General features: G+C 42.5%; 3 protein-coding genes across 4 annotated transcripts; 2 read left to right on the forward strand and 1 right to left on the reverse strand.

The window, feature by feature from the left end:
• Positions 1–227: 227 nt before the first annotated feature.
• On the forward strand, positions 228–3,935 carry cyb561d2 (cytochrome b561 family, member D2). Of its 2 annotated transcripts, XM_086199517.1 has the most exons (4): positions 228–348; positions 466–652; positions 735–772; positions 1,235–3,935. In XM_086199517.1, the coding sequence occupies exons 2-4, from the start codon at positions 520–522 to the stop codon at positions 1,736–1,738; spliced, it is 675 nt and encodes a 224-aa protein (XP_086055643.1). In that variant the 5' UTR covers positions 228–348; positions 466–519; the 3' UTR covers positions 1,739–3,935. The 2 variants fall into 2 exon arrangements, with proteins under 2 accessions (XP_086055643.1, XP_086055641.1); XM_086199515.1 differs by having other exon boundaries at positions 235–652.
• An 802-nt stretch (positions 3,936–4,737) lies between these two features.
• Positions 4,738–15,431, reverse strand: rad54l2 (RAD54 like 2). The gene is made up of 22 exons (XM_086199513.1): positions 15,273–15,431; positions 13,925–14,096; positions 13,351–13,639; positions 12,931–13,073; positions 12,701–12,838; positions 12,383–12,615; positions 12,100–12,282; positions 11,868–12,001; positions 11,597–11,793; positions 11,127–11,469; positions 10,865–11,042; positions 10,487–10,717; positions 10,288–10,406; positions 9,900–10,018; positions 9,495–9,594; positions 9,197–9,402; positions 8,192–8,367; positions 7,785–7,981; positions 6,833–7,017; positions 6,621–6,710; positions 6,442–6,534; positions 4,738–6,218 (listed from the first exon to the last, which is right to left on the reverse strand). The coding sequence occupies exons 2-22, from the start codon at positions 14,043–14,045 to the stop codon at positions 5,218–5,220; spliced, it is 4,476 nt and encodes a 1,491-aa protein (XP_086055639.1). The 5' UTR covers positions 14,046–14,096; positions 15,273–15,431; the 3' UTR covers positions 4,738–5,217.
• A 358-nt stretch (positions 15,432–15,789) lies between these two features.
• Positions 15,790–24,993, forward strand: bap1 (BRCA1 associated deubiquitinase 1). The gene is made up of 17 exons (XM_086199514.1): positions 15,790–16,041; positions 16,550–16,579; positions 16,711–16,765; positions 16,976–17,108; positions 17,259–17,378; positions 18,126–18,187; positions 18,324–18,466; positions 19,308–19,386; positions 19,899–20,022; positions 20,248–20,389; positions 20,469–20,653; positions 21,081–21,214; positions 21,302–21,765; positions 21,917–22,170; positions 22,320–22,412; positions 22,506–22,578; positions 24,023–24,993. The coding sequence occupies exons 1-17, from the start codon at positions 16,005–16,007 to the stop codon at positions 24,154–24,156; spliced, it is 2,262 nt and encodes a 753-aa protein (XP_086055640.1). The 5' UTR covers positions 15,790–16,004; the 3' UTR covers positions 24,157–24,993.
• Positions 24,994–25,479: the final 486 nt, after the last annotated feature.

Genomic DNA, 25,479 nt, shown 5'->3' on the forward strand with positions numbered 1-25,479 from the left:
TCTAAACGCAGAAGGCGATGAATTTTCTGGAATTTCTCCGAGGCATCCACGTCAGCCAGGACTAGGGTGAGTTAAGTTTGATGGAAAAATAGCAGATGATACTTTCGGTCAATTGAGCTTCACAATAAAAGCAAAAAAATTCCAACACACGATAGTTCTTACAAGTAGTCGTGAGCACTTTATTCTGAAAAAAAAGTAGGAAGTTCTTTTTTTTTTTTTTTACTTGCAGAGACACATAACGACCGAGACAGCACACTACACTTCGTATCAAGAGTAAACATGTACATTATTCGTCTCATTGCTGTTCTGTGACTTATTCGGTGTTGTGGTTTCAGTCAAAGAACCGAGGTGAGGCCTTTAAATGAAGCCGGAGTTCCGACCGGTCACTTTTCTACTAGTTCCGCTTGAAACTGACCGAGCTCACTTCAGGTGGCTGTCACTTAAAGTGGCGTGTGTTGGTGGCAGGTGAGCTCCCCTGGGTGTCAAAGGCAGTCAAGACTATTGACTGACTGACCAAACATGGCTCACATCAGAGAGAGTGACTCGGAGCCCCGGGTGTACGGTTGTACCCGGGCAGCCGCAGTGGTGCTCACCCATTTCCTTTGCGTCGTCCTTACGGGATCCATCGCTGCTCTGTCTCGACCGGGTACAAGTGAGTGCTCCTGGTCGCTCTCAGACATTTCCTAACTCTGGACACGTTTGTTGATTTTATTAACATTCATCTGCTGCTTTAGGTTGGTTTTCCTGGCATCCTTTCCTCATGACACTTGCTGTAAGTAGGAACTTTCAATTTTTTTTTTGAGCTGTCAACAGGTCAGTCAAACCCTATTTTCATTGGCGTTGACTGATTTGGAAACAGTTGCTTTTCTGAAAAACTTCTAACAAACAAACAAACAACGTGGCAATGTTAATTTTGACATAATTATTCCCATTTTTTGGGTGGTAGAAACTAATGAAAATGAAGATGGTGTGACTTTTGAACCTATTTTGAAGGTTTTCCCAAGTCTTGATAGTGAGTTTGACAGAACATGTCTGCAGCACCACCATTTTTAATTTAAAATGCTGTTTTTGAATCAAATATTGCATCTTCCAGGGATTTGAATATTAAATTATGCCACGTTGTGATATTGAATTAATTTCTTTTTTATTGTGTAGATAAATTGACTGATAAAAAAGAATAGAAACTGTCTTTATAACTGAATATGGCTGTTTGAAATATCTTCTCCTCCCTCAGTTCTCCCTCTTCATGACTGAGGCCATCCTCCTCTTCTCCCCACACGGCTCCCCCATGAGGAGGTTTCCTCACAAGACCAAAGGTCGCGCTCACTGGATGCTGCAGTGTTTGTGTGTATCCTGCGCCATGCTGGGCCTGGCAGCCATCTCCTACAACAAGCACCTGAATGGTAAACCTCACTTCACCTCATGGCATGGCCTGCTGGGCCTGCTCACCGTGTGTGTGGTGCTACTGCAGTCGCTGGCAGCTCTTCCTCTCATCTATCACTCTTTGGCCAAAGGATGGTCTCTGGCCAAGCTTAAGCGCTACCACGCGGCATCTGGACTGGTCACCTACCTGCTGGGCAGTGTCAGCCTGCTCCTTGGCCTCTGCTCCGGCTGGTTCACGGCGTCCGTCAGTGATTACGCCTGGTACCTGGCAGCACTCTGCCCTGCTGTCTGTGGCCTGGTCATAATGAACCAAATCACCGGTGCTTACATGGCCAAAAAACGCCTTCAGTCCTGACCAAGGTCAATTAATACAATAGAACAAACCACTGAGGGCTTTTCTAGAGTATGTCTGTCTTTGACGTTCTGTCATTCCAACTAGCACAACTGCCAAACCTGTACGATGACATTTTTTTCTGTTGCTGCTTGATACGGTTCATGAAAGGCTGGAGTTACCACTACCCTGAGGTCACCTGACATGTCCTCTTTTTCATTCTAACAACTTCAAGAGTCCATTAATTTTCATCAGGATGCATTGGGCCTCATTAATTTAATAACTTTTTTAATGCCCTCAGTTTAGTCTTACAGGCAGGAAGTGAAGCCTGATAGGAATTTGCAACTCTTTGTGCTTGATATCTGTTACGTACCTCTTGTAAGAGGACATCAACCAGGCTTGAAAAGACTTGATTATAGGGATTCTGAAAGTGGGGGTGGGACCCCTGGCGGTTGTGACTCGACCCAAACCCTATACATATCGACCACCTCCACTTGGTCAAGGTCACGTGTCTCTCTGGCAGCTTTAGTTTGGGAAACCCTTGCTTGGAAATAACAAGTTCACGATAGATAGCAGGGAGTTATAATTAAGGGGGCAGTGTGGCTCAGAGGTAGAGTAGCTGTCTTGCAACCGAAGGGTCGCTGGTTCGATCCTCATTCCCCCGGTGACCATGCCCAAGTGTCCTTGAGCAAGATACTGAACCCCTAATTGCTCCTCATGGCTGTGATGGATAGTCAGCTGGGATAGGCTCCTCCACTCCCCCCCCCCCCCATGACCCTTAACAGGATAAGCGGAATAGAAGATGGAGTTACAAGTAGGCTTTGCTGTTATCTTTAAGACAATTGAGGGATTCAAACATCCAAATATATGGAAGGTTGTTTAATGAATGAAGCTCTTTATGTGGAAACAATGAATGGCATATCAACTACATATCTCTAATCTGTCCAACATTTCATAGAATATATGTCTAGACCAAAGTTTGAAAGGAAATACATGCTATCAGGGTTTGTTTTACATTTATTTAAATTAATTTTTGTAATTCATGTGGTTTCTGTCATAGCTTTTGAATACTGCTGTACCCTTTACTCACTGATCAAGCCACATCCGAGTAAATAAATACACTAAAAATGTTGAATATTAAAAACATTAAAACATTTATGAAGGATTCACACTGCGATAGAAGTGTTTTATTGTTAAAATAACATTGATAACACAGTCATATCCTGCTTTGATCGAGGCTGCATGTACAAAATTCTTACTGAATCAGCCGTCAATGGGTCAAACATGAACTGAAGGTTTAAAAAAAAAAAAGAATAACAAAACCCCAATATATTTTCTAACATAAATAAATACACTTTTGAGACACTGAAATAAGGGAGACTACTGCCAAGTTTACATTAAAAATGTATCAAAAAAAGTTAAAAAATTAAATATTCCCGTGAAATATAAAGCATAAAATTGACAAGAAATGGCTGACAGATATATATTTTTAAAATATATAAACTCATAATTCCCAAATGCCAATTATACTTAGAATAAAGATAAGGGAGTCTGACCCTTTAAGGTACCTTAAACAGTTCACATTTGATCTTTTGTCAAAGTGCCAGCGTTTTCAGGAACAAACTAAATCACAAGTTCCCCAGTCTGGCGTAACAAATGTTTGTAAAGATACAAATGAAGTGTTCAGAATGACGACAGACGGTTGGGGGTCTCCTAATGGAACATGTCTCCAAAAAGAAAAAAAAAAGTTATCCAGTGTGTCTTTCAAGGTTGATTCCAACCACTGCTGTGATCTATTTATTAACGGAGGAACAAGGCTGATCCTAGATGTACCTTGAGTTGTCATCACAACACTGAAACACAAGGCTACAGAGAACCTAAACTCCCTAAAGCACCGCAGACACCGACTTGACACGACTGACAGAAAGAAGCTACTTGCACGGCACGCACCTCTGTGAAAAGCTACCACAGGATGGCACTGTCTGTTCGCTAAGGCCACCACACCACCTGAGCTGGCTCAGCCACGGTGACACAGGCACAGGTGATGCACGCAAATGCCTGTTAGTCTACATGAGGTCTCCACATTGATACTGTGATGATGATGATGATGATGAAAACGACGGGGACGTTTCAGTCAAAACTGATGAGCCAGCGACATTAAACCTCAGTTCCAGCTCATTTTGCTTTTCACTTTTGGTGCTTTTTTTTTTTTTTTTTTTTTCCATCAAATGCTGAATCTGCTTTGACATGGTGCTTTGAGTATGACTCTGACTTCCACCTGCTTTGTAAAAAGGATGCACAAAGATACCGCTTTGTGTTGTTTAAGGCTAAAAAAAAAAAGAAAGAAAAAGAAAACAAAAAAAAGTAGACCAGATCCATGTTACCAAGAGTTAACATGAAAGTACATTCAGTTTAGTGTTGAGGGGAGAAAAAAAAAAGTTTAAACGTTGAATGTTATGTAAATTTATTTCGCGCCCCCCCAAGCATCGATGCATGATCTTTATGGCAGTCACGTTAATAGACCATCTCCCTACAACCGACATCTACACACTGCACATTATTGACTTGCAATATAAACAATGACAATGACTCCTATTTACAAAGTATGTTCAGTTATAGTATCACATAATGTGGATGTTCAATGGGGGATGCTACAATGTCTATCAAATATCTAAAGACTAAAATATTCTCTGAATGCCTAAGTTTAGTTGTTAAAAGGTAAGCCTTGATGGACTTTCTCTAAATATATTGTGGATAAACATTAACAAAACATTCCAGAAATCAATTAATAGTTTTGAGTATGGAGCTTTAGTTATATTTACCAGATAATCAGGAAATGAGCGTGTAACAAGTGAGACTGTTTAAACAGAAATATATAAAGAGAAAATCCAACATGAAGCAGTTTTTAATTCCCTCTGAATTCAGAAGAAATAAACATCACAGCAATGCTTTGCTTCCAACTGTAGCAGGAGAGGCTGTGCTTTGAAAGCGAGATTCAGCTGGTCCCCTTGTGACACGTGCCCCCCCCCCCCCCCCCCACTTCTCTGTTGCTCCAGCTGAACAAGTCTGGGATATTCAGCATAAGGATTTGTTATGTTGACTTTGTTAAGTCATTAAGGTACAAGTAGATTCTCTCGTTAGCAATTGGCAGGCGAGAGTCCGTGATAGTGTGTGTTCCGATGCAACCATTAGGAATGGGAATGCAGTTTTTCTTCATTGATAAAAGGCTAAATTTGACAGAAATCCTCAAACCCAGGATGAAAAAGAAATTTTATCTCCTGGGATTTCTTTTGGATTTGGTCTTTTCTCTCTCTCACTTTATGTCTCTCACTTCATTTTTAAGTGTCAAGTCACTCTCTAGCTTCCAGAGACATAAATTCTTTGTGAAACGATGCACATAATCACGAATCAGCAGTTCAGAGAAATTTTAATGGAACTGATGAAGTCATTCCCATCCCCAATGAATGATATGATTGTTACGGTCTCTTCATGACGTGGCACTTCTAGTGTCCTGTCACCTCTATAACGTCGTCATCAGAGCTACTGCCGCCGTTCTCTGCACCCTGATGTCTGTCTGGTTGGGTCAGAGCCGCCCCCAACAGGCTGGATGTTGGATTGTTGAAATGAGAGAGGAAGCTGGTAGAGCTTGTGTTGGGGGTAGAGAATCCCCCCGACCCAGAGAGAAGAGGGCCGGGGAACATTCGGGGCTCAGAGAGCAAAGACTGGCTGTAGTTGAGAGGGAAGCCTGATGACAGCAGGCCTGCCATGTTGGGGTTCAACAAGTATGGAGGCAAAGAACCAGACGCCAGGGACGACGAGGTTGCTGCTGAGGGTGTTGACGACATTGGAATGGTTGTGGAAGTGGAGGAGAAAACCGAGGACAGAGAAGATGAGGAGGGGGTAGGGAGGTGTCCGTTCCCTGGTGCAGACTGTCTCAGTAGGTCTGAGCCTGCAGAGGGGAACATAGTCTGTAGGTCAGCAAGTGTTTGTCCCGGTGTCGGAAGGAATGATGATCCACCGCTTCCACCAAGAAGTGGGTGACTCATGTGTCCTAATAAGGAGGAAGAGTTCAGACCTACTGGAGGAAAACTGAGCCCACTGGAGCCAATGGACATTCCAGGGAACCGGGCTGCGGGATTAGAGCGTTTACTTCCCACTTGCATGTTGCCCCGACTTTCCATACTCTTGCGTTTGCTGCCTCGCATCTCTAAAGCTGCGCTCAGGAGGTCGTCCCCGAGATGCCTACTGAGGTCAGTAATTTGATTACTTTGTGAACTGGCTCCATCCCCTTCTGGCACACCAGACACATCTGAAGGAGACGGTATTTCGCTCCCAACGCCTGTATTGGTCTCGCTTGTGGATGCAGTGTAATGGCTGAGTTCTCTGAGAATCTCGGAGCCAAGGGGAGAGGGGGGCCGCTGCTCCCCGTTGGGTGAGTGCTGCTGTTGCTCCACAGGTGACGCACAGCCATTGCTGACAGGATGGATCACAGAACCCTGGTTGTCTGGAGGGGAGAGAAATGCTGTTAGGAGACATTTATAATAACTTACTTCTTACTTACTTCTGAAAATCGAGAGACGTGAGAGACTAATGACATGGCTTGAAATGTACACTAGTGATTACTTCTTGTGCTTCCTCCCTTGAACACAAACATGAAATTTTAAGGGCACAAAGTTTCAGAAGAGGCTATGTAGGAGGACCCAGGACCAATGAATTTAAATTTGTACCTCTCAACACAGCAGAGTCCCCAACTGTTGGTCTACTGATTTTTCCAGATCTAATAGCAAAAATTCTCCCGTCATTGGTCCTAATGTAGGTACCTGCGGTGGAGAAAACATCCAGTGATGGAATCAGAACATTGAAATGTTTTACATGCTCAGAGATATTCACGTGTGGTAGAAAGGACCTTTAGATCCTCGGATGACATGGATGCTTTCTCCTGCACTGATACGAGCTTGAACATCTGTTGTGCTGTTAGCTCCTGGTATCACGATGTCTGTACATTCGGACACAGAAACAAAAACAAAGTAAGCCAAATGCTCCTCTCATGAATGTAATAATATAATACAAGTGGATGTGACTGGAAATTGCAGTGATTATTCAGATATTCTACACTACCAGTTGTGGTGACAATCCTCTGAACATAAACTCCAGCTTTCTGCAGGAAGTTGACAGGTAAGCTGCCAGCGGAGCTGGAGCCGGCCATGCCCATGACAACTTGGCGAGGCATCATGGGTATTGGAGTCGACTGGATGGGCCTGACACTTGCCACAGGCTTGTCATCAGGCCTGACCACAGGACGCCTGGAAATATGAGAAATTCAATTGCAAATGAACACGAGAAGGGGATGTACAACTTCAGCATCATGAAATGTGTTGTTGGAATGACCGTCACAGTTATGAGTTTGTCCTCAATCTTGGATGTCACAAGTTGAATTCCATTTACAAAAAGCAGGAATTAGTTTCTGCTTCACCTATAAATGAAGTGGATTGATCATATTGGTCTCTCAGGTTGTTTTCCTTTCGGATTGACACTTCATTACTGCAGTTTCAGGGGAAATGAGACAAACTGGTTTTGATCTGCCAGTGGAAGCATTTGCTGTTTCCTGCATGTTAATGATGTCACGGCGCTTCCAAAGTGGCGGTGACCCACACTCAACGATGTACCTGGACACCTCCTGATTAGCTGTTGCGGCTGATCCCCTAAACATACTGTTTCCCCTCTGCACTTGACTAATTTAGAGAATTTTAGTCAAAGTTGTGTCAGCCTGGTCCCTGTACTCTCCGTGCAGGCTGTGGCCAGGTAATGGACCCCAGAAGCTCCGTCCTGCCATGGGATGCACAATCATTCAGAGCTGGTTCATCAATATCACATTGAAACAGGCTCCTCCTTTTTGTAAGACACGCAGCTTTGAACACCCCTGCCTCAGGTCTTCTAAAGGAGGAGTGAGATGAGAGGTTGCACTTTGCAGGACTACCACCAAATCTATCCACTGGCAGCAGTACAACTCTGTTGAGGCCACTTCCTACGGGGTGGCAGTTAGTCTACAGACATGTCACTTTAAACCCACCAGCCACGTTGGTTAAATGCTGGTATGTTCGCGAGCCCCTGGTCACTGGTTGGATAATAAGGGGCATACGAGGGGCGAGAATAGGGCACAGAGGCTCGTTTCTCATCCTCATAGCTCTTCTTGGCCGCTCTCTTCTCTGCTTTGGTCAGTTTAGACTCCTTCCGGTCCACAAGCAAAGACTCATGATGGAAAGGTGACTATGGACACAGAGAGGGGAAACACAATGTCAAATGGCTCATTTTTTCCCTAGAATAAGCCAGCTGATCTCTTACATGACTTACTCCATTCAACAAAGATGGCATTCTTTATATGAACAAAGTAATCATACTCCTATTGTGTTCATCATCTGCTGAACTATTTCACCCCAGAGAGACAGACTGAAGTCCAGATCTCTCATGCTGGTATACCTTAGTGATGAGGTGTGGGTAAAGCTGACAGGCTTGGTATATCACAGGCTCAAACTCCTCCAAAGACTCCAGAGAGTTTCTGGTGGCTTCAGGCTCCTCCTCCACAAAGTGCAACAGTGACTCCACTTCCTTACGAGTGAAGTTCAGCGCTGGGTTCAGGTCATCAACCACACGGTCTGTTAACACACCAAAAACAACAACAAAAAAAAACAACAACCCAAAGAGGTCTCTCAATCAAAACAATAACACTCTACAGCTACAAGTAACATGAGCTGATGTCACCTTAATTTGTCCACTTACATTTCAATGAGTCCACTCAGGTTACTCTAACTACACATATTTATTTAACAAATTCAGTCATGAAGTAGCTTAGCGCTGTTAGCAATGGTCAAAACAACCAAACTAAAAAATACCGTCGAGAGCATCGTCAGCATCATGCCGTATTCTCACGTCTTTAGCTACTTCTGCTAGCACATTAGACTGATAGACATATATACACTTACAAAATGTGAAATTTTTGAAATGACCACATATAAATGGAAGTACACATTTAAACAGGGTCTCACTGAACACATTTTACTCTATACCTTTAACTAAATTTCAGTAGTGTAAAGAAAGTCAAAGAAAACAAAAAATGTTTAAAAAAATTTGTTTCAATGGCAGCTGCAGTTCCATGGAAAAAAAAAATTGAGTTCAGACTATCAGTTTTGATTTCTACAAACGAGCATGACTTGTGACAAATTCAGAATCAACTTAATTACTGAAGCATTCAAAAGCATCCATCCAATAAGTACAGAGTGTCTCAGTGGTCTGAGCCATACCATGGCTGACTATACAAGCTGCCTTATAAAGGACTGTTGAGAGTAAGACAGGCAACTGCCCCATCAAACCCAGATCCTCCCAAAACTAAAGAAAGGAGTCATGTTATAAGAAGCAGCAGCTCTGCGTTTAACTGAGCAGCACTGCTGCTGGGCTGTGACTGCCTTGCCAGGACAAATCTCTTACCAGACATGCCCTGCTTCGACACTTGTCTGTCATAGATCTTCTTCTCCAGGGTGAAGTCACAGACGAGGCGGTAAATGTAGCAGGGTTTCCTCTGACCGTAGCGATACACCCTACACACAGCTTGGGCGTCGTGACACGGGTTCCAGGAGGCATCAAAGACCACCACGCGGTTTGCTCCAATCAGATTCACACCCAAGCATCCCGCTCTGGGAGGAAGACAGAAAACACAATTACATTCCTGTCAGTGTGTGGAGGAAGTGTGAGGAACTATGACAGAATGAGGAGCTGTGACGCAGACCTGGTAGAAAGTAGGAAGACCCATGCTGCGCTGTTCTCTGGATCATTAAACTGATTGATAAGTCGCTCTCTTTCTGAGGCAGATGTACTCCCATCCAGCCCTTTAGACAGACACAGCATCTCTCAACATTCAAACACATGAACACACTCGGATCTCAATGTTTAGTTTCAGTGAAATGAACAGACAGATGGAATTTCTAAGAAACCTTGGATGATATGCTGTATACAAAATTACATTTTAAATAGTTGCTAAACACATTTGTCTCCAGAACAGAAATTTGTCAGCACAAACAAGCAAACTGGAGAACCGGGGCAAAAAAACTAACGATGCAAACTAAATTACAGAATCAGTTTAGATGTAAGGTTAAGTGGTAAAGGCTACAGAGCAGCTGATTGGATAACTTACTGTAGTAATTGAGGTTGCGAACCCAGTTTGAGCTGTGGGTGTCAGTGGAGGCGATGTCTGTTGGTATGGGCCTCTTTGATAAGAAGTCCTCAATGACTGTCAGTGTGGACAAGCTTTGGCTAGCAGGGAGACAGAAGAACCCAATACGGTGGGAGGAGAAAAATAAAGAAGCATTATTTGAGTAATTTGTGTTGTGTGTAATTTCTGCTTTCAAAAGTGACAACCTAATAACTTATAAAGAGAATTCAAGTATTAAATTCTAATTGATACAAAAACTCTGTAAGATGGAATTTCTTAGATTAATGCAAGCCACTGCAGAGTTGGCCTTTATAAGCTGCTTAGTGGTGGATTTGTGTTTAATGCCATGTACACCAGACAGAGGACTTACCTAAAGACCAAAATCTTGTCTCCTCTTCTAACACTCTCATCAATCAAATGAAAGAGAAGAACAATCTTGGCAGAGTTTTCCAGAACTCCTGTCTGGTAGTTGGACATTATGTCCTTTGCCTGTGAGTTTGACAGAAGAAGAGACAGTTCAGTATCAGCTGACGATGATATTAATTGGGGGGGTTGGACTGCTGTCGTACCCATTCGTATGTGATGACTTGATTGGACCGATCCTGAGAGGGATTGAGGGCTGGTAGGGTGTTATTGACTTTGCTGTTGCTCGAGTCTGCAACTTTGGCTTTGAGGCCAGTGCCAGCAGCCGGGCAGCGGGGGTTACCAGCTGAAGTGATGTCATCAAGGTCCAGGTCCTGCTCATTGGCCTGATTTTCTTTCTGCAAAGCTTCGTAAAGGACGTCTGGGTGATTCCAGATCTGGAAAGTTCAGGGAAAAAGGGAAGGCTTACTTATCAATACAGCTTTGCATTTTAAAAAGCCTCTTGTGCTTCGTTTGAGCTGACCATTTTTCACAAGTGGACCCTGTGCCGGAGGTTTCCACTAAATACAGGAAATGCATCTCACCTTGCAACATACACAGAAGGCTTTGAGTGGGTTGAGGCCGAGCCAACCATTGTTCCCTGCCTCTCTGAAGCGTTTCATGAACTCTGTGTACAGCGCTCTCTGAATAGGAGTGAGCCGCACCAGGATCACATGCTCCTTCTTGATGGGAAGCTGGTCTTGGAGTACATCGTGACCACGTCTATACACAAGAAAGACACCCCAGTTAACATGGAGATTTATCAATATTTTCATTAAGAAAACAAGTCGCTGTTAACAAGCTTACCTCTGGACAAAACCCTCCAACAGGCTGTGCAGCACATGGCTCCGGTAACGCATCAGGCGTACGTCTTGAGGTGTGCTGTCCATACACTGTCCATTCAGAATAGGTCGCTCAAACATGTTGCTAAACTCTTGGCGTGTTCCTAAAAAGTCCGGCCTGACAAAGTCCACCATGCACCAGTATTCAATAAGGTTGTTCTGCAGTGGGTAACCTGTCAGAACCACTCTGCGCCGTGACCGGATGTTCTTCAGGGCCTGTGATGTGCTGGCGTGATAGTTCTTAATACGATGGCCCTCGTCACAGATCACCACATCTGGACCAGGTCGCGCAATGGCCTTTTCAATACCTTAACAGAAAACAGTGAGGAGATAGGAACAGACAAATGTGCCTGTTAATATAATTACTCACATTAAACAGACAGTAGAAGCATACAAGGCTGGTTCAGCTTCTATCGGACTGAAAAGTTTTCTTGCCTTTCATGAGCTCCTGCTGTCTATCCTCTTCATCCAGGTCGATGATAATCGGTCCGGCAGGCTTCTTTGATTTCCTCTTCTTGCCCATTACAAAACTCTTTTTCATTGACAGTAATCTGTACATCTCATAACCCATGAGCAACACACCTCCATCTCTGGACCAGTCCTCCACCACTTTAGCCCTGGCCAGTGTTGTTCTGTGGAAAACACACTCCGCATGACTAACTCCCCAAATGTTTGGACAGTGTACACAGTATGGCATGCTACGTACTTGTGCTCATCATTGAGGATGTGAACTTTGAAGGCACGGCCTATGAGGAACGCAGGGTCAGTGTCGGGCGGAAGGCTTTCTTGGGGCGGGAGCCAGATGTTGAACTCTGTCAGCCAGTTCTGAAGAGTGTTCACCTAGTGTGAGGAAATCAAAGATGTGAGTTTGATCCTATCAGAAGGACGTGCTCTCATCAATACAGTGTTTCTGTAGGGTGGAGATTCAGATGACTTACAGGAACAATGGCCAACACAGTGTGAGCCTCTGTGTTCCTCAGCAGGATCTCAATGAAGGAAATGACCTGCAGTGTCTTGCCCAACCCCATGCTGTGAGCTAGGATGCAGCCGAAGCCACTGCTGGTCTTGTATCGCTCTAGAGACTCAATGAGGTTATCGTAGAGGAATCGGATTCCCCCAATCTAAAAGAGGATGACATGAGCGTGAGAAAACAAACCAGATGTTTTTTGTTACAGGACGTAACCTGTAAAAATGAGAGGTTTAATGATTAAGTGGGCATACCTGGTGAGGTTTGACAGCCCTGGCCAGCTGTGGAGCAAGGTAGAGATCTTTCTCCTCTGCAGGGTGATTGATGTTAACCAGCACTCGACCCTGGGCATCAGGCAGGTTCAGAGCATCGTTGACGTGGGCCCCGCTGCTCTCCTCTGTGCCACCGGTACTACCTGCATCCTCATCAGCTGACTCACTGCTTATCTGCAGGGCATCTTCATCCCCAGAACTGAGCTCAATTATATCTGCATCATTGCGAGTAAAGAGAATATGGTAAGAACTTTCTCAAATCTTGTACCAGGTAAAAGAGCCTCATAAAATCTTTATTACCATCTCTGATAGCAAGTGCTGGCAGTTTGGGCTCAGCTTTTTCATCTTCATCGCCACTGCTATCTAGGCAGATCACATCCTGCTTGTTTAGGAGTGCAGGCATCAAGTGGGATACTTCGCCTAAAAGTGAAGCAGGGTCTAAAGATGGAGAGACGCAAAGAGAATTAAGGACTGAAACCAAAGATCTATAGATGTCAAACAGAAGTCTAATGTTGAAAATACGCATAAACCTAAATGAGAGTCTGGGAGAGCTGGGGCTGGGGCTGGTGTAGGGAAGTCCTTCCTCTGCTGTTCCAGACGTTTCCGCCTCTCCATCTCTTCCTGTTGAGCAGCCTTGGTCCCAGCCTCCAGCTGATCCTCTTTGAGCAGCTTCCTAGAGGCATCATGTCAAAGGGCAAGTTACAGCCAAGCACGAAGAGAATTCTGCAGGGGTGATTTTTGTGTGCAGACCACTAGCACCACTCTTATTTCTGCTAGGCCAAGTGGAATTTTTACAATGAATTTTGGATTATTGCATAAAATATGTTCTGTGTCAACAATTTATGAGACCTACACATTTGCTCAGCTAAGTAATCTCTACTTGTATCATTTTTGAATGAAATATACCACAGATGCATGTCTTCATGGTCACCCAGACAACATAAATGTACCTGATATTTTTCCTCATGTGTGCAGGTTTGGAAGGTTTGGAGCCTTTTGAAGATTTTGAGGATTTGGTTGTTTTAGAGGCTTTTTGTTTCTTTGTTTTGCTTGGGGGTGGTTTGCTCTGGTTCGAGTTCTCAGGGCTGGTTGGTGGCTGAGAGCGAGAGGCAGGTCTGGAGGACGGTCGGGACGCAGGCTGAGACGGAGGCTCGGACGAAGGCTCTCCGGAGGTAGATGAGGTGGAGTCCCTGCTTTCCTGAGCCATTTCCGTCCAGCTCTGGGCACTTGACGGTCGCTCTTTAGAGAGAGGAGACAACATATCATTTAAAGGCTTCAATGACTAGTTAGCCAGCAATAAAGTGTTCTGTTTCAAAGTTAAGTTGAGGTTTCACAACTGCAGAGAGTTCTGGAAATGTTCATACTAGAAATACGTGTACATGGTTTCTCTGTAAGCTATGGTGAGAGCAAATACTGTGAAGAAAAATCTCATTTATAGAAAATTTAATGAGACACACTCTTTACATTAAGCTGTGCTCCCAAAATGTACCCACATCTGAAAACACAAACATAAGAGAACCTCACCACCATCATCCTCATCATCGCCACAGTTTTCATCCTCATTTTCCTCCATGTCCTCATCGTCTTCCTCCTCACTGTTAAGGCTGGGCTCCAGGTCACTTTCTGAAATCGCCTCTTCAGACATGTTGTCTTACAGGGCTCAAAACGTATTACCTGCACACCGTCATCAGGAGCCCTAAAATAAGAGAGCACATCACATTATAAAAGTACCCAATGGAGGCTGAGCAGGGGATTTACACACAGCAAATGACTAGTATCTTTAATTCACTCATGTTCTGAAATAATTCTGTAATAACAAGGTAACAGTGAACACCTTTGGGAATGGAAGTAGCGGTGTAATCAATCTTTTAGCACAGGACAACAGAAGAGAACAGTCTCAGAATTGGTCTCTGATAGAAAAGTACATATTCCTGAGATGATTACCATCTATCTATATTATACTGTAAACATCAATAATAACTTCAGGCACAGCAAAAACCAAAAACAACAACAAAAAAACTGTCAGTCAAACTACAGAGACTTGCTGCCTCCAAAGTTTTGAAATTATGATTCGAATTAGTTTAGCCTTTGTAGAAAACACACAATGGCAATTCAATATATCCTGATGGCGAATCAAACCACACATCAGGACCTGGTCACTTTGCTGGTAGTGTGAAATTTCTTAAAGCCTGGGAATGTCTTGAGCTCTGATGTACAAATGTCATTAAAACAATGTTTGAGATGTTTTAATTTTAAGACGGACAATATCAAAGAGCTGGAAAAATTTTTAATAATGTGATGGCAAATCTTGCTTACATTAGTCAATCCTCGTGACTGAAAGAATTCAAGAATAAACCAGTGCTGAATCCTGTGGTCCTGAGGTTCCAGTGCACTCTGACCAGAGAATGGAGGAGGTAGCTAACAAGTAGCATAATGCTACCTTTGCACTGTTGTGTTAAAATGCTGTTTCTGCCAATAACATTACGATCCAGCATATGTCGCCTGTTGGACTATTGCACCGCCTCACCGAATGTACATAGCAGGTGCTTTTGTTTCCCTGGTTCAGTCTGCACACCGAGCTGCTAGCAAATTACTGTTATACAACAATAACCGTAATTTGAGACGACAGAACCCCGCGACGTCCATTGTCTCATCAATGGCAGTAAAAAGGGATGGCTAATAGTAAATGTGGGACCATTAGGGAAGCAGGTTATTTTGTTTGCTATGTTAGCAAGATAGCAATCTTAACGCTGTGTAGGTGTAACGTTCTCGTAGCAGTTAGCTCAGGCTAGCCTAAATTACACGGAGGCTAATACTGAGCTAGCTACGGAGCGCCATTTAACTCGAACATCGAACTGTTTGTGGAGCTTACCTTGTTGAAGTCGGGCTATACTCTTTACTAAATGTCACTCTTACTGCTCACAACGACAAACTGTTTAGCACGGACAGTAAATGTGTAAATGAACCGATAAACGTTGCTAATTTCCTAATTTTTCCAGTGTCACGATAAATACCTTCCCCCTTCAGGTACCTCTGACCACGGTTCCTTGTCAGCATAAGCATGCTTAGGAGGATAATTTTTTTTAAAAATTCATTGGACTGAAATATTTGTCGCAAAATATTTTCTGCACCGTTGTCAATTTGATGGCTATATCTAAAAAACACGAAAAAAATCTTTTTGCTATTTCACCTCTCAACAAGGAGGGTACTACCCCCTGCACAATTCTAAAACAAGTGTCTCCGATATACCTGAAGTGTGTGAGTGTTTATTATTATTATTATTGTTATTACTATTTTTGGCTATTCATGATTATCTGTCCACTATTTCATACTTTTGAAGTTTATACATCCAAAATCCGTAATTGCGGGCAGTAGTTGCAGGTGGGACTGTTTTTTCCGACCGCCCGTCGGTTTTTGATGACGTAATTGTAGGCGGCCAAATTTTGTCTATTGTGTTTATGTAGAGACGGGTTCTGTTTTATATTGAGCGCCTCTCTGTTGTGTCGTTAATGGATTCGGTTTTGGCCTTAGAGGTAAATTCCCCTCTTTTAGATATGGACCTTAAAACATCCTAGATATTAGTCGGCTGTGCACAAATGCAAACATGAACAAAGGCTGGCTGGAGCTCGAGAGTGACCCAGGTGAGACATTTCGCTGTAACCAGAAATAACTTACTTTTCTACTTCAAGACAGACAGACAGTTTATCTTGTTAAGCAGTTTCATTAACTTAACTTAACAATAAACGCTGTTATTAGAAAGAAGAAACGTTAAACATAATCAAGTTGAACGTTTCTGTTCTTGTATGTTCACGTTAGCTACTGCAGTGTAATAATGGCTATCGTTTTTCGTCTGGGGGTCCACATACATTTGATATGTGATGTGAATATAATTCGATAGCTGTGATCAAATGAATTTAAAAAAAATGCACCCTTGCTCATAGTTAGACTCAACACTAAATTTGAACAAATATAATGTCTTACATAATTGATTTAAGAAATCCATCATCATCACACACAAAAATACACTTCCACCCCTGTGGAGGAGCCACAGTATTTTTCTGCTGAAAAAAACAAAAACTTACCAATGATTTTTTTTTTCAGCCCACATTTAAGCTTCTAATACCCAAATACATTGTTTTACAATTTCAGGATTGTTCACTCTGCTGGTGGAAGACTTTGGTGAGTAGTCTAACCTTCCATTACACTGCAGCACTACATCAAGTCGCACCATTTGACTCTTTCATGACTCTAGTATAAGGTAAACTCAGTGTTGTTAAAACCAAGGAAGTTATTGTTTTGATGTTCTGTAGGTGTCAAAGGTGTCCAAGTAGAAGAAATATATGACCTTCAAAGCAAGTGTCAAAGGTATGTAACCAGGAACCAACCTGGTGCAGATAAATCTATCTGTTGTGCAACAGTTGCTCATAAATGAAGAATGTTGAGAAATGCTACCACCAGTTTATCTCTTGTTCTTGTGAGGAGAACGTATGTGGTCGTCCATTTTTTATGGCACTTCTGGATCTTGTACTTTTTTTGTGAATTGAGCAACAACGTATGGGTCATCCTGTTTTTCAGTCCTGTCTATGGCTTCATCTTCTTGTTCAAGTGGATTGAGGAGCGTCGCTCCAGGAGGAAAGTTAATACTTTGGTGGATGAAACCTCTGTCATTGATGAGGAAATTGTCAATGATATGTTCTTTGCTCATCAGGTGAATTCCAATCCAGTCATAACGTTTGCAATTTTTTAAGCCTGTTTCTGAGAATAGTTCATTCATTTTTGAAATCATGTTAGATTTTGTATGTTGTGGAAAATTTCACTTGAATTGTGGGGTGTTTTATGCTGTATTTCTTCTCTCCAGCTGATACCAAATTCCTGCGCTACCCATGCATTGCTGAGTGTGCTTCTGAACTGCAGTGGTGTTGAACTCGGCACCACCCTTAGTCGCATGAAAGCTTTCACTAAAGGCTTTAGTCCTGAGGTAAGATGTTTCTCACATTTGTGGTCTTGCGTATTTGGTTGCGTTAATGTAATTTGTTTGGCTCTAACATGTTTCTATTGATTAATAATTGTCAGCAGTGAAAACTGCCATTGACAAATATAATAAGACTGAGAATCTAAATTTTTTTCAATTTAGTACTTGGTGTGTGTTCTTATTTGCCGAACGATTCGCCTCACTTTGAATGTGTGTGAGAGAGAGAGAGAGAGAGAGAGAGGGGAAAGAAAGAGAACGAAGTCAAGGAACGGAAGAATTGGAATTTTATTTATTAAATAACACTGCATCAAATAGTTTGTCAAAGATTCTGAGCTGTGCAAATGTGCACTTGCATGTATAATGGCTCCTGATGTCCCTTATCTCAACTTTCAAATGTGAAGGAACAAAACAGTAACAAGTACACTTACACTTATGGCTCAAGGACTGCTACTGCAACATCTATCATAAATCTGTTGTAAAATCACAGAAGGAAATTCGAAATGCTACGCCTGATGTTTTTTCTTCAGTTCAGACTGTCTGGTAAGAACTTACCGGTGCATCAAGGATATATATGTAGGCTATGCCTGTGTTTTTGCTCCTCTGGGAACCTCCTGTCTCCTCATCTCAAAGGCACCCTTAAGGGATCGGATCAATCATTCTCCAGGTCACCGGTCAGAGGATTGAGGATGGGAGGAAGAATGAAAAGCACTTTTGGCCTGAAATTGTTTATACTATCTGTCCTATTTTTTTTAGAGTAAAGGTTACGCAATAGGAAATGCCCCAGAGCTTGCCAGAGCACATAACAGCCATGCCAGGTAAGTCACAGTCTGTGCTTCCTTTTTACATTTCAAGGTGTCTCGCTTTGTGCGACTACTCTGCCATACTCCTAGGAGATGTCAGCCTATGTGTATTCATCAGTTTCTCAAGCTCTCTTTCTGTGTTTCTATGGAGACCGGAGCCGAGGCACCTGCCAGAGAAACAGAATGGGATCAGTGCAGTGAGGACCATGGAAGCCTTCCACTTTGTGAGCTATGTGCCCATCAAAGACCGCCTCTTTGAGCTGGATGGACTCAAGGCTTACCCCATTGACCATGGTGAGACTACATGCTGATGTAGAAGAGAGTCCTATTCTTCTTTTTTTTACCTTTTCACTCTGGTTTTAGCATGTAGGTTGTCATGGACACATCACATGCAGTTTTAAAGGACCACACAGACTTTTTGGAAAATACAGTTGTTCACCATTTTGCCTGGAGCTAGACAAAAATATCAATTTTTCTCTCTTCTGTACATGCGTTAGGGAGCTGAGACACACAACGACTAACTGAATGCTAATTAGCTTAGCACAATGAATGGTAGTGGATGGGCCGGTTAACATAGCTCTGTTAGATGCCAAGAAAAGCAACTTCCATCACAAATCATATCGACTTTGTAAGAGAGGATGAGAATGAGTACGTTTGGAAAAAACAAAACCCCGAACTTGATGAATTGGAACCAGACTACACAGAGGAGGAACTGCAGGTTTGGGAAACCAAACAGGCAAGACAAAGGTATGCTACACAGCCCATCCACCAGCACTCACTGTGCTAAGTTAACTAAGCGGTGCTGAGCACATTTTTTACAAAAAGTTGGTGTGTTTCTTAAAATAATATTCAAGATATATTTACCACTGAACACCACAAGCCAATGCACAACCTGAAATCTTCAAATGTGGCCTGATTGGTTGTCTTGGATTCCAAGCCAGAACCATAAATGAACCAAGCATTTACTCCAAAGGGTCGTAAACAATGTGGCGTCTTTCCAAAAATAATCAAGCAAATGTTATTTCGTTGTAAAGACATTTTAGTTAAGATATTCTTTTAAGGCTTTCAAGCTAGAAAAAGGCCTTTGTAGTTATGCAATTGTGTTTGTTGTAAACTCTGACATCATGATATTCAGGGCCTTGGGGAGAAGAGGAGGAGTGGACTGATAAAGCCCGGCGGGTCATCATGGAGAGGATTGGACTTGCTACTGCCGGGTGAGTCCTGAACCAGTTAGGGCACGTTTCCACTGGCTCAATTCAGCTCGGGTCAGGTCGGTTTGGCCCCGTTTCCACTGGCCTCAACACAGTACTAACCGTTACATTCTGTTCCCTGCTCCGCTGGGGTTCCAAGCGAGCGGAGCAGGGAACAAAATGTGACATAAACACATAGTGGGGTGCTGATTGGATAACTTACCCACTTATATTGTCTACTTAGTATCATCTTGGCCTCGGTAGAATACTGGTCGATCACTTGGTAAAGTCTTTTATACTTTTCTTTGGTGTTCTGTTTCGCCGCTTGAAGCCTTACCTGTCTGTCAAACCCTTACTTTTAGTTTAAGTAAAAACCACTGACTGAACATCAGGCATAACGCTGCCTCCATGTCATCGGTGCCGTACCGACCAGACCCAACCCCAGCTGAAGTGAGCCAGTGGACACACGCCCTTAGTAGCCTGTCTGTAGCCAGTCAGGAGGCATCACACTCAAGCTTGTGACCGCTCTGTTTCAGTGAGCCCTACCATGACATCCGCTTCAACCTGATGGCAGTGGTACCTGACCGCAGGATGAAGTACGAATCCAAACTGGAAATTTTGAAGAGGAATCGACAGACTGTATTGGAGGGTCTGCAGAAGGTCAGGCACTGTAGAATGTGCTTTCTTCAAGTGACACAAGGAAGCTGTGTGGTTAGACGGTAGATTGACATGAGCGAGTAGCTGTAAACTCACATCATTTTAACTTTTACTTTTGAATTATGCCCAGGCAGAGAGTTTTGTTGGTGTGTGTTAATACTGATGCAAAAAATAGTAACTAAAATCATATGTATATGTACTTTAGTCATTGAATCGATTGTCATGCAGATGATCCGGCTCACCCAGCCTGAGCTCGTCCATGACAAGAAGCAGCAGGACTCATCCTCACCTGATGATGGCGTCACTGCAATCAAGAAAGAGGCAGATGTGGATCCAGTTACATCCCAAGGGCCTGATCAAGTGTCCTCAGGTGCTTATTCGCTCAGTCTTTTAAAAAAAAAAAAAAATGTATCAGCTTATGCACTGAAATGTACGGACGCTTATTTTAGATTCAGTGGATGAGTCCAGAGGTCAATCTAAAGATGCCCCCAGTCCTGCAGGAAGCTCAAAGGTCATGGGTAAACCAGCCGCCCCCACGGGAGGAGGATCTCAGCAAATTGTTAGTTCCAACCCCATTGTTCAACGGCTGCCTGCCTTCCTTGATAACCATAATTATGCCAAGTCTCCAATGCAGGTGAGATGGACGTTTGGTTTCTTTTTAAAGCCGTTTGATTGTGTTAGCTGCAACCAGTTCTGTCAGATTAAGAGCTTTATTATTTACTTTCGTTTTTTTAATCCATGCATGATTTTGGTTGCAGCTATTCACAAACAGAATAACCAAGTCATGTGTTTTAACCTTTAACAGTCTAGAACCCAGAGTGATCATATTTACAATTATTTACAACAACAAAAAATAGCAAACAAACAAAAAGAAAAGTTAAGAGAATACAACCAGTAAGTAGATTTTCTCTCCATCTCAAACCTGATAGAATGTCTTGCATGTTCTCTCTCCTTGTGTTTGTTGTTTCAAAGTTTCCTCATCTTGTTGTGTGTTTTTTTTTTTTTTCTTTGGTTCACTGACTGATCCTGTGAGGGTTTATTGAGGATTCTTTGTTTGACAGGAAGAAGAGGATCTTGCTGCTGGAGTTGGTCGTTCTAGGATATCAGGACCTCCTCAACCACCATATTCTGATGATGAAGATGACTACGAAGATGATGATGAGGATGTTACTGGCTCTGCAGGCACATCAAGCAGGTTGGTATTGTAAGGTTTGTACAGGGGCTCCATAACCGTGACCTGACATGAAAACTAAAGTTCTGTCATGTCTTCTTTGTTTTGAAGGTTCAGACGAAAGGCCAGTCTGCGATCTCGGCCAGGACGGGTTGCGACAGGAATGGAGAGCCAGATTGCCCTCAGTGTGCTGGCTGAGAAACTTAAGAAGGAGGCCCAGAGGAAAGATGCCCTGAATACGCCCCTCTCTGTGCGTACAGAGGGGCGTACCGGGGGCATTTGCATCACATCTGCCTCACAGCCTTCACCCACTCCCAGCAACGAAAGCACTGACACAGCCTCTGAGATTGGCAGTGCCTTTAACTCCCCGCTTCGCTCACCCGCACGCTCCCAGGCTGCCACACGTCCATCCAGTCCGGTAGCGTCCCATCTGTCCCGTGTTCTGTTTGGAGAAGATGAGATGCTGAGGCTAGACTCCAGACATAACCGTGCTGTAAGAGAACTGGGTCCCTCTGTCAGTGCGGCCTTGCTACACCTACAGGAAGATGGAGTCATCTATGCTTTCCCACCATCTGGTGAGAACACTGTTATTTGACCCTGGCTGCTGACATTTAAACTAATGCATATTTATCATTTTTGGTGAGAATGGTATTGCAAACACATGTATTTTAGTAACAGATTTGTAGTGTGTTTTATGTTTGATCTCTTCTTTTGTCCATCCACTAGACTCTGCTGCTGCTGACGGCACCAAGCAGCCTTGCACCCCTGAGAAGCAAAAAGACAAAGAACAAGCAAACGTGGCAGCAACAGCAGAGAAGGAAGCAGGGAAAGCAGGGAAAGAGGGAGATGAGGGACCATCTGTGGAAGTGAAAGAAGAGGAGCGCAAAGAAGGGGCGGAGGTGAAACCAAGCAAGGAAAAGCTCAACGCCACGGAAACTGCTGCAGACAGCAAGCCCCCCGGGGATAAGTACTCACCGAAAGTAAGTCCAGAAACATCCTAGTGATGCAACTGTAGTGTATATACTTTGCTTTTTTTTGTACTGCAGTGCGCTCACCATGTTTTCCTTGTTCCAATGAGGAAACTGGGGACTGAAATATAATAACAACATCTTGCTCTTGTTTGTTACAGGAGTTGCTCGCTCTGCTCAAGTGTGTCGAGGCGGACATTGCCAATTATGAAGTGTATCTGAAGGAGGAAGTAGAAAAGAGAAAGAAATACAAAGTAGGATTTATTTCCCTACAACCGGTCAGATATTGTTTGTATATGACACCTTCTCTGGCTTTAAATACAATTCTTTTGTTTCCACATGTTCAGATCGATGATCAAAGGAGGACCCATAATTATGACGAGTTCATCTGCACCTTTATATCAATGCTGGCCCAGGAAGGTAAATATTATCAACCTCGTATCAGCCTTATCAGCCTCGTCTTCTTTCATTTGCCTCCTTTCCCTCAAATCCCTCTCCACTTTTGTTCTGTGGATGTAAAAGCGGGCACGTAATGAAACTTCTTTGTAAACCTAAATATAATAAACTCTGGGTTTTCAATTCCCAAATGAGCGCTAACTTAAACTCTGTGAACCTGCTCATTAGTAGGTTTTCTTCTAAAAAGCAGGAGTTTCTCGCCTTCGTCTTTCAGAGCTAGTTATCCTGCTTCATTTCCTTGTTGCTCCAGTCCATATCAAAACTTTGTTACTTTTAGTTTATACTTTTTTCCTGACATCAGTCATTTCTTTGAAATGCATTTTTTTCTGCGTCCGCATTAAAATCGTTCACAGTCTCAAGTCATCCTCAGCTCACAATAAAATCTGCGCTCATCCTTCTTGAGAGGCGTTTGTACAACACTCGTCAGAACAACAATTCTACCAAAGTATTTGCACACACAGTACTGTGTGTTAAAGTGGAGTAGTACAGCATTATTTGTTTAAAAATTTGCACTGTGCGACTTCAGTATGATAAACAAATGTTCTACTTACTCGGTTATCAAGAAAATGCAACAAATGTCTGATTAAATATGCATTTCTCAAACATACAAACTTAAACTGACATTAAAAAGTAACAAAAATAAACATTTGTGCTGCTGTGTACAAAAAATCTTCCAAAAAAGAAAACCAGTTCTGCAAAATTTGTGCAGTACTAATATAAAATAATATGGTACGTCGGTGAATCATATTATCTGAGCTCTGTTAGTAATGTCTTTTTTTTCAATCACAATGCACAAGCTGTACTGGAGTTGATTGAGCAAACTCAGATCAGCTGTTTTGCAAGTCACCACATGGTCACTCAGCCTGAGTTCAGTGTCCATGCCTGGGCAACGTGACAATGGCAGCCCCAATCAATACTGATATCAGTGCAATAGCCGGTCACATATCGGTAGAAACCTGCCGATCAAGTAAATTCAATTCCATGGCACTAGAAAATGTCATTGACTTGTGAATATGTAGACCAGTAATATTTCATTCTTTCTGCTTTCTTTTATAGTAATAGTCGCAGTTCAGTAAATTTATACTTGTGTATCTTTTTTTCCATTTTATTTTATAGTGTTAGGAAAACAGTATTTAAATCAAGCTTGACAGTGCCAGTCTTTTCCACACAGTGAGGCATACATCTTATTAATTACACATGGGTATCGGCTCGCTATCGGCTGAAACCTTAAGCTCAGGTGTCAGTATTGGTGCATCCTAAAGGTTAACCGCGACTCTCCCTGGTATAACCCATAGATCTCCTGAGACGCAGACTTAGACGGGAATCCTGGCAGTGGGGAATTGTCATTAGTTCTTAGTTGTGAGCGACAGCCTAAAAAATCTATTCTTTTATCGGATGTCCTTTGCAGGTATGTTGGCCAGCCTCGTAGAGCAGAACATTTCAGTGCGTCGCCGGCAGGGAGTGAGTATCGGCCGCTTGCACAAACAGAGGAAGCCTGATCGCAGGAAACGCTCACGACCTTACAAGGCCAAACGCCAGTAATGACAAACAATCATAAAAGCTCTCTGAGAACAGTACGCCTGTGAGCATCGAGCTATCAGCACAGAGAAAAAAGAAGCTGCTGCACCCAAATAGACTCATATAGGCAGTTTAGTGTTGTAGTTTAGCCTCATCTGCTTCTTGAAACTGACTGGATGCGTTCGGTTCTTTTATCACTTGTGTATATAAATGCTTCCTTTTTAGTGTTATTGTAAACGTTCGGCTCATGTGCCTATACTATCTACATTTTGTAAATATGAAGAAAGGCATGTCTCCAATGATGAACCTGAATGCTGTTCTGTCTTGCGAGGGTTTTAGCGTTATTTAAATATTTTCCTGCACAGTCTTGAAAACGGTACAGTTTGAGATGTTGATATATGGATTCTTTGAAATCTCAGTTTGGTTAACAAAAGTCAGTCTTTCTTCTGATTGTATCCCTCACTGCTGTTTTCACTGTGCCAATGAGTATTTAATATTATGATACAAAAAAAAAAAAATACTCATCCTCATCTTTTCAGTTAGCATCACAGTTTGTTGTTATACAGCTTATAACTTCCAACTTATTTTTAAATTAGCATTCCTCATGGACAGTTTTAAGATCAACAAGTAGTCAATATGTGTTCCTGTCATCTGAATGCCTTCCTAGCTGTGTATGTATTTCCCTTGAGATCCGGCAAATGAAAAAAAATCTTGAGTTATTTTTATATCGCAAACGGATCTCAAAATGAAGTAAAAAATTGAGTTAGTTTTGTGTTTTGTACATATGTATCTGTTACTTAGCTTGGCGATACCTCTGGACGCCGAGCTCAGTTGTTCTTTGTGCTTCAAACTCCAATAAAATCCGTTAAAAACAAGTAGCCTCCTCTTACACAGCTTTTTTTTTAGTTTTTGTTTGTTTTTTCATGTGACGACAGTATTTTTTAAATTGGACTGATGTAGGATTCCATTTTACTGTGCAGCAAAACAAATGAAAAAGAAGGTAAAATTCTTTTTGAGCCGTCAGGTTTATTAATTAGTGATAGGGGTTTTAGTGTAGTGACAGTTTGTGCACACTAGGGAGAGCAGTCATTCACAGACAGCCTGGTTACCATTCACGTCAAAATAGAGGTTTTCCTGGAGAATGGCTGTAGTTTTCATGTACTTAAACTGATATAAAATACACTGAATTTGAAATGAAGATTATAAATGTGTTCATTTGTGATGAAACACTGTAAATTTAGCATTTACTAAGCTGAATAGTCCACATAGACGATCTTGCATTATGTAAATATTTTACACCAGATATATTGAGTGAATCCTTAAAGTACACCATCGGTAGGAAAATGT

The sequence above is a fragment of the Aulostomus chinensis genome, chromosome 3, assembly GCF_037954235.1.
Source record: "Aulostomus chinensis isolate RoL2024-O1b breed Wild chromosome 3, RoL_Achi_v1.0, whole genome shotgun sequence".
Lineage (NCBI taxonomy): Eukaryota > Metazoa > Chordata > Actinopteri > Syngnathiformes > Aulostomidae > Aulostomus > Aulostomus chinensis.